This window comes from Neovison vison, chromosome 3 (assembly GCF_020171115.1).
Source record: "Neovison vison isolate M4711 chromosome 3, ASM_NN_V1, whole genome shotgun sequence".
In the NCBI taxonomy this organism is placed as follows: domain Eukaryota; kingdom Metazoa; phylum Chordata; class Mammalia; order Carnivora; family Mustelidae; genus Neogale; species Neogale vison.
Window position 1 is genome coordinate 40,989,407 of NC_058093.1, and position 11,575 is coordinate 41,000,981.

At 48.3% G+C, this 11,575-nt stretch overlaps 1 protein-coding gene across 3 annotated transcripts in view; it reads left to right on the plus strand.

Moving 5' to 3' along the window:
• The window catches only part of NEU2 (neuraminidase 2), a 77,635-nt gene extending 71,030 nt beyond the window's left edge, over positions 1 to 6,605 (plus strand). For all 3 annotated transcript variants that reach the window (XM_044241871.1, XM_044241872.1, XM_044241870.1), the window contains 2 exons: positions 3,907 to 4,111; positions 5,638 to 6,605. In XM_044241871.1, the coding sequence (XP_044097806.1) occupies positions 3,911 to 4,111; positions 5,638 to 6,576 (1,140 nt within the window). In that variant the 5' untranslated portion in view covers positions 3,907 to 3,910 and the 3' untranslated portion in view covers positions 6,577 to 6,605. The remainder of the gene's footprint in view (positions 1 to 3,906; positions 4,112 to 5,637) is intronic.
• The last annotated feature ends 4,970 nt before the right edge of the window (positions 6,606 to 11,575 follow it).

Here is an 11,575-nt window from a genome sequence, read left to right on the forward strand (position 1 = left end):
CTACCAGAAATGTAACAAGGTGCGGGAAGATGGCATTTCCCAGAACTCGTCCCAGAGTCAGTACGCAGGGAGATAGAAGGTGCCTTGAGTCCCAACTCTGATACGTAAGGGTTCGTGAACTCAGTTGCCTCATCGGTACCATGGGCTAAAAACAGTGCCTCTTTTGTGGGGGTGTCGTGGATATTAAATGAATGTGTATTTGTAATTTGTATTGTAAACATCAAAATGTATAAATGCAATTTACAAAAAACCTTTAGAGATACAGTAGAAGAGGGCTGGCCCTTCATAAAGGCCATGTAAGTGTCGGTTGTGATGATCACGAAGACAGTCAGGGACGGTGTTGTCACCTGGCAGCCCAGTCTGGGCTGGTGCTAAGTTGCTGAGATTAGAAAGGAGTCCTCGAGCTCACTAGGGGTTCCTCTTCCTCTGCATCTGCCCTCCTGTGCCCGTGTTTGCCCTGCATACACATGTGACAAATACTTAGACAAGCCGCCCCTGTGGGTCTGGGTTAGCACGTGTCCATGGCCTCCCCCTGAATGCCGGCTTCTCTTCCCCAGGGCCCCGGCTCTCAGCCCCACGGGTTTTCAGAGGGCAGGGCATTTGCGAGGTCAAATAAGACTGTCCCTATCAAGCGCTCAGATAGGTCCAGGTCCTAGTGAGCATTGTTTGGTATGCGACCATAAACTTAAATAGAACACAAACTCCCCAAGTCCAGGGATCTTTCATTTATTTACAAAGCATCCCGACTGTCTAGAACAAGGCAGGGCACAAGGGAGGAACGTAATAAACATTTGCTGTATGAATGACCACGTTTGCCCGCACCCCAGAGGAGAGCAGGGTCTCGGGAAAGAATCTGGAGACCAGCCACAGACGCTCTGGAAATCAATTCAGAAAGAATCCTTTAAACTGGGCATTTCCAGCTCCTCCCTAATTTGCCCTCCACATTCAATTAATTTTGCTGTTTCCCCATTTCTTTCTTTCTTTTTTTTTTTTTTTAAGATTTTATTTATTTAACAAACAGAGATCACAAGTAGGAAGAGAGGCAGGCAGACAGGAGGAAGCAGGCTCCCCCGGGGAGCCCAATGCAGGGCTTGATCCCAGGTGCGGGGCTCAATCCCAGGATGCTGGGATCATGACCTGAGCCTAAGGTAGAGGCTTTAACCCACTGAGCCACCCAGGCTCCCCTGTTTCCCCATTGCTTTCTTTCCTTTTTTTTTTTTTTTTTTAAGATTTTATTTATTTATTTGACACACAGACCACAAGTAGGCAAAGATGCAGGCAGAGAGAGAGGGGGAAGGAGGCTCTCCGCTGAGAAGAGAGCCCGACCTCGGGGCTCCATCCCAGGACCCTCCCAGGACCTTCCCAGGACGCTCCCAGGACCCTCCCAGGACCCTCCCAGGACCCTCCCAGGACCCTCCCAGGACCCTGGGATCATGACAGAGGCAGAGGCTTTAACTCACAGAGCCACCCAGGCGCCCCCTTGGTTCCCCATTTCTAAGAGCCTGGGTCCTCTTTCAATTATTCTGTCTTTGCTACCCCTACGCGCCCCCCCCTACTTCCCTGGAGCCAGAAGAGGGACTTCCAAAAAAAATACATTAAAAAACCATCACTCCCTTGCCTAAACAAATGTGAAACCTTCCCATTGCCTCCAGGCTAACATCCGCCTCCAACTGCCAGTTAGTCTTCTGGAAATGCAAGTCAAAACCCCACTGAGATAACACTTGACACCTGGTAGGACCGCTGTTATCAAAAAGACACAACTGGCAGTGCTGTCACTGAGAGATTGGAACCTTTCTACAACGGGGCTGGCAAGAATGTAACATGTTGCCACTGATGGAGAAAACAAGTCTAGCAGCAGCTCAAAAAGTTAAACTTGGAAGTACCATGTGACCCAGGAACTCCGCTCCTAGATAAATACCCACGAGCTTAAATAAACCCTTGAACCGTTTTCTAGGGAACACTGTTAAATGGCCTCTTCCCTTATTTCATTTTTATTTGTAATCATACTTGATTCTTTCCCATCTTCATTTCATAACAAAATTTCAACCTTGCTGCCCTTATGTCCGCAAACCTCTGCGTTCTTCGTGTCCAGCCAGCGGGTCCATATCTTGCCACGAAGACTTAGTTCCTTCACTCAGATTGAGGCAATCACACATTTTTACCCTGTGCAGCCCTTCTTAGCTGTGTTTTGTCAGATTGGCCTAACAATAATACTCGTTATGCATTGCATAGAATACTGATAGATTGCACAATGTCTCCGAAATGTTAAATTAAGTTTTAAGTAGGTAATACATATCCATGGTAGGAAGAGATGCAAGGAGGAGGAAGGGGATACAGAGGAGAGGTGTGGTTCTTACTGCTCACTCCACTTCCCACTTCCCCTCCCTGAAAGCGTGTTGCAGGCGGGGGTCCCCAGGAACCGGGGTCGGGAACCAGGACAGGAGATTGATGGTAGTGTGCCCTGGGGTCAGCTCCATGGAAGGGAGCAGAGGGTGGTAGGAGTGGGCAGAGGGGGTCTCTGGGAAGACTCAGCTGAGCCCACAGGAGCTCTGGAGCTGGGCCAGCCCTGGAGAGTGTCCCAGGTAGGACTAGAGAGCCAGAGTCTTGGTGCTTTTCAGATGGCAGCCCTTCCTGTCCCTCCTCGTGTGCGGCTAGCACTCCCTGCAGTGGGAACCAGGTGGCCCAGCACGGAGACCACTGTCATCCACAGTTCCCAAGTCTTCTCCAGCTCTCTCTGCCCTTGTTGGTCAAATATTTATTTTTTCTTTTCTTTTTTTTTTTTTTTTAAGATTTTATTTATTTATTTGAGAGAGAGGCAGTGAGAGCATGAGAGGTGAGAAGGTCAGAGGGAGAAGCAGACTCCCCATGGAGCTGGGAGCCCGATGCAGGACTTGATCCCAGGACTCTGGGATCGTGACCTGAGCTGAAGGCAGTAGCTTAGCCAGCTGAGCCACCCAGGTGCCCTTTTTATTTTCTTACACGTCCAGAAGACCCTCCCAGCCCGCATGAGCTGCCAGGAGTTCCTCTCTTCCATCCCCAATGTCCCCTCACTGCCCCAGGGGTGGAGCCCACAGGGTGGGTGCAGCTGGGCCTTAGCTCTAAGCAGCCTGGAGAGGAGAGCCTTGAGAATCAAGGCTTTTTTTTTCCCCCTACCTTTTTTTTCTTTTTTCTAAGGCAAATTTCTAGGGCTTTGCAGTTATTTAAAAACAAAACAAAACAAAACAAAACCCAAACCCTCTCATGTGTCATTTTTCTGGCAGCTGGACAACAGCAGAGCACTGCTCAGCAAGCACTCCTTTCCTACCCAAGTTTTTTTTTGTTTTTTAAAAGATTTTATTTTTATTTATTTATTTGAGAGAGAGGCAGTGAGAGAGAGCATGAGCGAGGAGAAGGTCAGAGGGAGAAGGAGACTCCCCGTGGAGCTGGGAGCCCGATGGGGGACACGATCCGGCAACTCCGGGATCATGACCTGAGCCGAAGGCAGTTGATGGTCCTGGTCTTCCTGATGAAGACATCCAAGGTGTCCCTTCCTACCCAAGTCTAAGCATTTGATTGATGATTTGGGTTGGGAAAAAGCAGTTGAAGGTTATGGCAAATCTGTCATAAGAAGGTTTGTTAATTTATAATAAGAATACGGCACAAAATACTCCTTTCCAAATACCTTCTCTCTGATGTCTCATGGACAGATTTCTGCCAGAATCCCTGGGAGGTGTGCACACAATTGGTAGACAGGCTCTTGGAATGTAATCATAGGGGGTGAACCGCATGCGGCGAGAAGACAGGCCACCCCAACACTGGGTGGCTTGCCCATGGGGTGAGCAGCACCTGCCTGGGAGGATGGCTGTGGCCCCATCCCAGGATGTGACTGCAAGAGACTCATGTTCTTATCCTGTGCCCACCCCCAAGCCCCATGGCATCCTTCCCTGTCCTGCAGAAAGAGATAATGTTCCAGTCCGGAACCCATGCCTACAGAATTCCCGCTCTGCTCTACCTGCCTCAGCACAAGACACTACTGGCCTTTGTGGAAAAGCGGATGAGCAAGAAGGATGAGCACGCGGAGCTGATTGTCCTGCGAAGAGGAAGCTATGATGCATCCACCCACCATGTCCAGGTAAGGTAGGGTGAGGCTACAAGTGCTCCTGGGAGTAGCACAGGGACCATTCCATCCTTAAATGGCTGAGGCCTGGAGAACAGAGGGATGAGATACACTGAATCCCAAGAGGGACCCAGAGACCTATCAGGGATCACGCAGAGAAAGTGTCCCTAGGTGATCACCTAGATTTCACATGGGATCACTGTGAACAAGTCCCGTTGTCATGGCGACATCTGCTTTATTGCATGAAGGGACAAGTCGAACAGGAAACTAATGTTTGGAAAACTTCCTATATCCCTGAAAACCTAAGGGAGGGGAATTTAGTATTACCTAACTGGGGAAGGGGGGATTGTATCCTTTTAGTAAAATTAACCTGGGGAGCAGGGTGAAGGTCAGAGTGATGGTGTCTTGAGTTTCCAGCATGCAGACCAAGTAGTTAATTTTGATGAAGACATCCAAGGCTGGCTTATCACATATGAAGGGCTTAATGTTATTATTATCATTACCTTGTGGTCATTATTATACAGTAGCTATCTGGAGGATGGGGTTTGAAGCAGATGAACTTGGGGTCAAGTCCTGGTTCCAGCACTTCCCAGGGTAGAGTGTTGGGCAACTTATCGACCCCATCTAAGCCTCTCATTCTCCAGGTGTGAGATGGAATTAGTAAGACCTGTCCCCCAGGAGTTAGGGGTTAGCATTAGATGAGACAACAGACATCATGTACTCAGCACAGTTACCTACTCCTAGGATCATCCATCGGTAGAGAGCTGTTAATGGATGGGGATAGACTCCAGAGCCTCAGTGTATATGACTCAGACTAGGGACTGTGGAAGCTCAGTGTGAGTCCTTGGTGCTATGGTGCTGCCCTTCCCTGGCTGCATTAATAGACTCTGATGTGTAGAAACAGGAGGTGATGGTCCTCTTCTGCCCTGCACTGGTGAAACAGTTGTAATTACTCCAGGGCTTTATTTGTCAAGAACGCGAAGCTGGACTGGACTGGTAGGTCAAGGGATGAAGCTGGGAATGGCTTATGTCTGAATCATCTTTGCACACTGGGGTCTAGCCCATGCCAGGTGCCCTGTAATGTGTGTTGCTCTTCAAATGAAGAGGGCACTGCCATAGAGGGAGTGAGGGGGGCCCTGGCTCCTGCTGCTCAGTGGAGGCATTGTGCAGATGAATGAGTGCTGTCTGGAGAGCTCTTTTCAGTGACCTTTGATTTTTACCCTCTGAGATACAACACTTTCCTCCTACACACCCAGTTCCTGGTCATGGCAATGGATTGGCCATTTCTTTTTTTTTTTTTTTTTTAAGATTTTATTTATTTATTTGACAGACAGAGATCACGAGTAGGCAGAGAGGCAGGCAGAGAGAGAGGTGGAGGCAGGCTCCCTGCTGAGCAGAGAGCCCGATGCGGGGCTCGATCTCAGGACCCTGGGATCAAGATCTGAGCCAAAGGTAGAGGCTTTAACCCACTGAGCCACCCAGGCGCCCTGGCATCGGCCATTTCAAAGTTGTTCTCCTCCTTTCTGTCCCCTCACATTCAGTGGCACGCTCAGGAAGTGGTGGCTCAAGCCCAGCTGGAGGGCCACCGGTCCATGAACCCAAGTCCCTTGTATGATGAGAAGACAGGAACCCTCTTCCTCTTCTTCATTGCTGTCCCCGGGCAGGTGTCCGAGCACCATCAGCTCCACACCAAGGTCAACATGACACGGCTGTGCCAGGTCACCAGCATGGACCATGGGCAGTCCTGGAGCCCTGCCAGAGACCTCACTGACACCGCCATCGGTGCAGCCCACAAGGAATGGGCCACTTTTGCGGTGGGTCCAGGCCACTGTCTGCAGTTGCAGAATGACACCCGGAGTCTGGTGGTGCCTGCCTATGCTTACCGGATCCTTCAGTCCCTCCAGAGGCCTTCCCCGTTTGCCTTCTGCTTCATCAGCCATGACCAGGGGCACACATGGAAGAGAGGGAACTTTGTGGCCCAGGACACCCTAGAGTGCCAAGTGGCTGAAGTTGGGGGTACAAAGCAGAGGGTGGTGTATCTGAATGCCAGAAGCCCGCTTGGAGCCAGGGTCCAGGCCGAGAGTACCAATGAGGGACTCGACTTCAAGGAGGCCCAACCTGTGAAGAAGCTTGTGGAGCCTCCCCATGGCTGCCATGGGAGCATCGTCAGTTTTCCCAACCCCCATGCAGGCTCAGGAGCCTCAGACAAATGGCTGCTCTACACTCACCCGACCAACCCGCAGCAGAGAGCTGATCTGGGTGTGTACCTCCACAAGGGACTCCCAGGCCCCGATACCTGGTCGGAGCCCGCTCTCCTGGCAAAGGGCAGCTGCGCTTACTCAGACCTCCAGAGCATGGGTAGTGGCCCCGATGGGTCACCCCAGTTTGGGTGTCTGTATGAATCATCTAATTATGAAGAGGTCATCTTCCTCATGTTCACCCTGAAACAAGCCTTCCCGGGAGAATTTTTGTCTCAGTGAGCCAGTTGGGGTGCAGTCCAGGAAGGGCTCCAGACGGAGAGGCCCATGGTGGACCCTCTGGGCTCTGGAGACCAGCTCTTTGTTCTCTTCATAGAGAGCGTACAGACGCTGCCTGCTGGCCCTTTTCCTCCTTTGATGTTTCAGTCCTTTGAAGGGATTCAGTTCTCACCCCAGAAGTTGAAGGAACCTGGCTTTCCACAGCCCCTCTATGGGGAAGGTGAGGACAGCAGTCACCCTGCAGGGCTCCGACTGCCTGCTGCCAACCCCAGCTCTGTGCGGGTCTTGATAAATGATGGAGTCCAGCCCATTTCTAGATGCTCATTGGGTTCCTGGGGAAAGGCTGAGACAAAGATGTAAGTTAGCAGAGGGGTGTGTGTGTGTGTGTGTGTGTGTGTGTGTGTGCACACATGCACATGTTTTCTCAGGGATGTGCCAGAGGAGATAGCATGGGGCACAGCTTTGCAGGGAGGTAAGGCAGGTTGAGGAAAACTCAGATAATCTAAGTCATTGCATTAGTTTCCCAGAGCTGCCATAACAAATCAATACCAACTTGGTAGCTTAAAACAACAGAAATTTATTCTCCAACAATTCTGGAGGCTGGAAGTCCAAAAATCAAGGTGTCAGCAGGGCTGTACTTCCTCCAGAGGTCCTAGGGGAGACCCCTTGCTTGCCTATCCAGTGTCTGGTGACCCCAGGAATTCCCCAGCTCATGGTTACCTACTTCCCTTTAATGCCTCTGTCTTTGGGTGGCTGTCTCCCCTTCTCCTGTGTTTTCTTTTCTGTCTCTTACAAGAGACAGGTCGTTGGATTTCTGGAACACCCAGATAACTCAGGATAATCCTGCAGTCAATGATACTTGCAAAGCCTCCTTTCTAAATCATGTCACATTCACTGATTCTAAGGGTTAAGATGTGGATTTATCTTTCAGAGCCACCATTCAATCCACTAAAGGCATCAGAAATGATTCTGGTATAGGTGATGTGGCCAAAGGTAGGAATGAAATTCAGATTTCAGAAGAATGAAGGGGATGGGAGGGGCTGGGCTGTTGGCTGTGTGTCTGTGGCACAGAGCTTCTCTGGGGCATCAGTCTTTGTGATGACAAGGATGCCACCACGTGGAGGTGAAGAAAGAGTGATGAGGATCCTGTGCCTGTGTAGTCCTTGCCATATAGAAAAAGCATGGAGAAGGCCACTCCCCAGTTGTCATGAAGGTGATAACCTGAGAGGGGAGTCCTGGGCAGAGGGGACTGACATATCTCTGATATCTGGGGTCTTCAAAGGCCTTTGTCATATGTCCCTGTGGAAGAATGGACTTGCCCCCTACCCCCATCAAGCCCCTCTTACCAATTAGATCAATCTAATAGTTGGATGGCAGCAATCAGTGACAATAGTCATGGGTTCTTGCAGTTGAGCCATGTCTCCAGGTGGCCAGGCAGTGGTTAAATGGAATTGTCACAGTGGGGGGAGCTGGAGATGTGGCTTCTGTTCTGGGTGTGTTTCCTGGCACTGGTCTCCTATCTGGGTGCTACCTCTCTGTGCGGGGGGATTTATGAAATCCAGCTGGAAGGATAAGGAAATAGGGCCTGGTTATTGCTGGGGTGGAAAGTAAGCCCCTGCTGGAGTGGAAAGACAGCCACCTGCTGTCTTCTAAACCCTGCAAGTTAGCTATGCAGAGGGCCTAGCCAAGAGAGAGAGGACAAGGGCATGTCAGCCATGGGCAGCACAACGTCAAGAGGTTTAGAGGTACTGAGGCCTGATAGTGTATGATCCAAAGGAGAACACTTTTGAGCGTGAAAGGAGGATGTTATTAATAATTATACCAAGACGATGGACATCAGCCAGGACTATCCCAGGCAAACTGAGAGCTTTAAGAGAGAAAGACCCATTGAAGATTGTATCAGGAGCTGGCCTCTGCTAACTACCCTGGGAAAGTCAATCAATTAAGGGTCTTGATGTGAGTTGGGAATAGGATAGGACATCTGGACACTGCCAAGCTCCGAACATTATTCTCATAAACTCTGTCCGTTCACAGAGGTCAGTGGGTCTCAGTTCCACTGGGTCTCAATTCTAACTGCTCATTAGAATTCCCTGGGGAGCTTTTACACCGTGATGATGCCTGGGCTCCACCCCTGACCAACAGATTCAGAATCTCTGGTGGTGGCACCCAGAGATGAGTATTGTTTTTTCAAAAACTCCTCAATTTATTCTAGTGAGCATAAGGATCAAGAACTGCTGGCACAGATGGTCTCTAAAGTTCCTTCTACTTCTAAATGTATACAAACATACAAGTCTTCTGATTTGAATGAAAAAAAAAAAACAGTTGATTTGGTTAAAGCTGAACTGATTTACTCATTGAAAAATGCCACTAAGAGAGTGAAAAGAAAAGCCATAGATGGTAGGAATACAACACTTATATCTGACAAAGGACTTGCTTCCAGAATATATAAAGAACACCTAAAAAAACAATTAAAAATGCTAATTAGAATGGGCAAAAGGCTTGAATAGGCACTTCATGAAAGAGGGTATCATAAAGCCTGCTAAACACATGGTCATCAGAGAAAAGCAAATTAAAACTATGAGATACCCACTAGAATGATCACAATGAAAAAGACAGACAACAGCAAGTATTGGCAAGAATGGGAAGCAACCAGAATGCTCATGCAGGTCTGGAGGAAGTGTAACTGGTATGACCACTTTGGAAAGCTGTTTGATAGTATCTATTAAATGAACATGTAAATACTCTATGACCCTGCTCTTCCACTACGCAGTGTGCACCTGAGAGAAATGAATGTGTTTGACTGCCAAAGACACGTATAAGAATGTTCCTGGTAACTTCATTCCTAAGAGTTCCAGAGTGGAAACTATCCAAATGTCAGTCGAAAATAGAATGGTTATCTGAACTGGGCAATATTCACACAATGGAATTTTTCAGAATAATAAAAGAAGGAACCACTATTGCACACAATAACGTGAATGGCTTTACAGACATTGTATATTGAATGAAAGAAGCCAGAGTCAAAAGACTACCTTCTTGATGACTCCATTTACATGAGTTCCAAAACCAGGCAAAACAAATCTATGGTAAGTCAGGAAAGGGGCTATTTCTGGTGGAGGAGAGCAGTTCACAGAGAGCTAGAAGGAATCTTCTGGGTGCTTGGAAATATTCTGTTGTTTTATCTGGTGCTAGTAGGAGGGTGAACCCAGACATGAAAATTCAATAGGCTGTACACATAAGATTTGCGTACCTTACCGTACCATAGACTATGCCGCGATGAAAAATAAAAGTTGAACTGAATAGTAGATTTGCTAGTTAAATGTCCAAATCAGTATATTATATTGGGTTGTAAAACTCTGGAACTAAATTTTTATAATAAACTTTTTTGGGGAGAATCATTTTAGATTTACAGAAAAGTTACAAAGATAGTATGGAGTGTTCCCATATACCCTACGCCCAGCTTTCCCTGATGTTAACATCTTATGTAACTCTGGTACATTTGTCAAAACCGGGAGATTAATACTAGCACACTACTGTTAACTAGACTCTGGACTCTATACAGATTTCACCAGTGTTTCTACTAATGTCCTTTTCCTGTTCTAGGATCCAATCCAGGATATATTTAGTACATTTAGTGAAACTGAATTTTTACTATAATTTGTGTCCATGGAGACACACACATACTCACAGACTGACACACAGTTCCAGGAGCCCCTCCGCTCACTTCGTGAGGCCTGAGAGGGGAGAGGGCGTGGGGCACATCCCAGGTGGTCGCCTTGGAAGGACCAGAGCCTGGCCCTGCAGAGACGGCAGGCAGGGTGGTCTGCTAAACCCAGGGGTGCTGACAGAGAAGATCCACCCTTCTCAGGAGAGACCCTCTCCCTGCACAGTGAGATCAACACAGTGGCCACATAGAGTAACTGGAACTTGTCCATTCTTAGAAGTAAGCCCACACGTCACAAGATATAATATGTTAGCCTGTAGAGATGGACGTGAACTTGAAGTCTGTTAAGTCCAGCCTCCTCCGTTAAAAGGGAGTGAAAGCAGGTCCCATGAGGTCCAAGACTTCCTCAAGGACACAAGGTCAGTGGCAGGGCCAGGAGAGCAACTTGGTTTCTGAGCCTTCACCAGTGCCCCCCCGTCTGTTCTCAGTTGTCTCTTCTGTCCCCATCTGACCATCCGAGAAGTACAAAGGGGTCTGTACGATGAGGTTCTGGGACATGGAGTTCTGCTTGGCCAGTCTTTAGAGTCTGTGCCCTTAGTCCTGGGTGCCAGGTCTCCCTGCCTGGCATGGCCTCCCCAGTGAGGGTGGGGAGAAGGCAGCTCTGGTCTGCGGACTTGCCAGCTGGCACCTTCTAAGCAGGCAGAGACTCATGCAGAGCCAAGAGTAGTCAGGAGAGCTCAGCTGTCCACACCCCTGCTCTGTGCTGTGAGATTTCGGCACTGGGACCACACCGCCGCCCGCGCAAATCCCCATCCCGTGAAGAAGAAAGGAAGAAATTCAGTACTTAAATGTGATGCTTTAATCACACTGCCCAAAAGGTGAGAAAGCTGACTGTACTTTTGGCAAGGTGTCTCTTTTTCATGTTCCATTTTTGTACTGTTTTTAGGGGAGGGTTTCAGTGGAATAGATGCCAAACATGGAAATATGAAGAGGCAAGGAAAAAACCACCCGTAATCCCACTAACCAGAGGCACATTTTCTTCTGGTCTTTTATCTGTGAAATTTGCTGAGATCATGCTGCAGAATCAAGGCAAGATGGGGCTTCTTCTCCCCACTTGACATTATAGCTCAAGTATTGCCTCCATGTTATATTCTTACAAAAGATAATATGTCAAAGAAACATACCATGAATTATGTAATCATTCCTGAGTGTTAGAAACTGAAGTTACTTTTGCTTTTTTTCTGTTACACAAACACTGAGATGAACATCTTTGTGAGTAAATCTTGGTCCTCCTCTGTGACTGTTCTGTAAACTGAATCCCCTGAAAGGAATTACTGATCG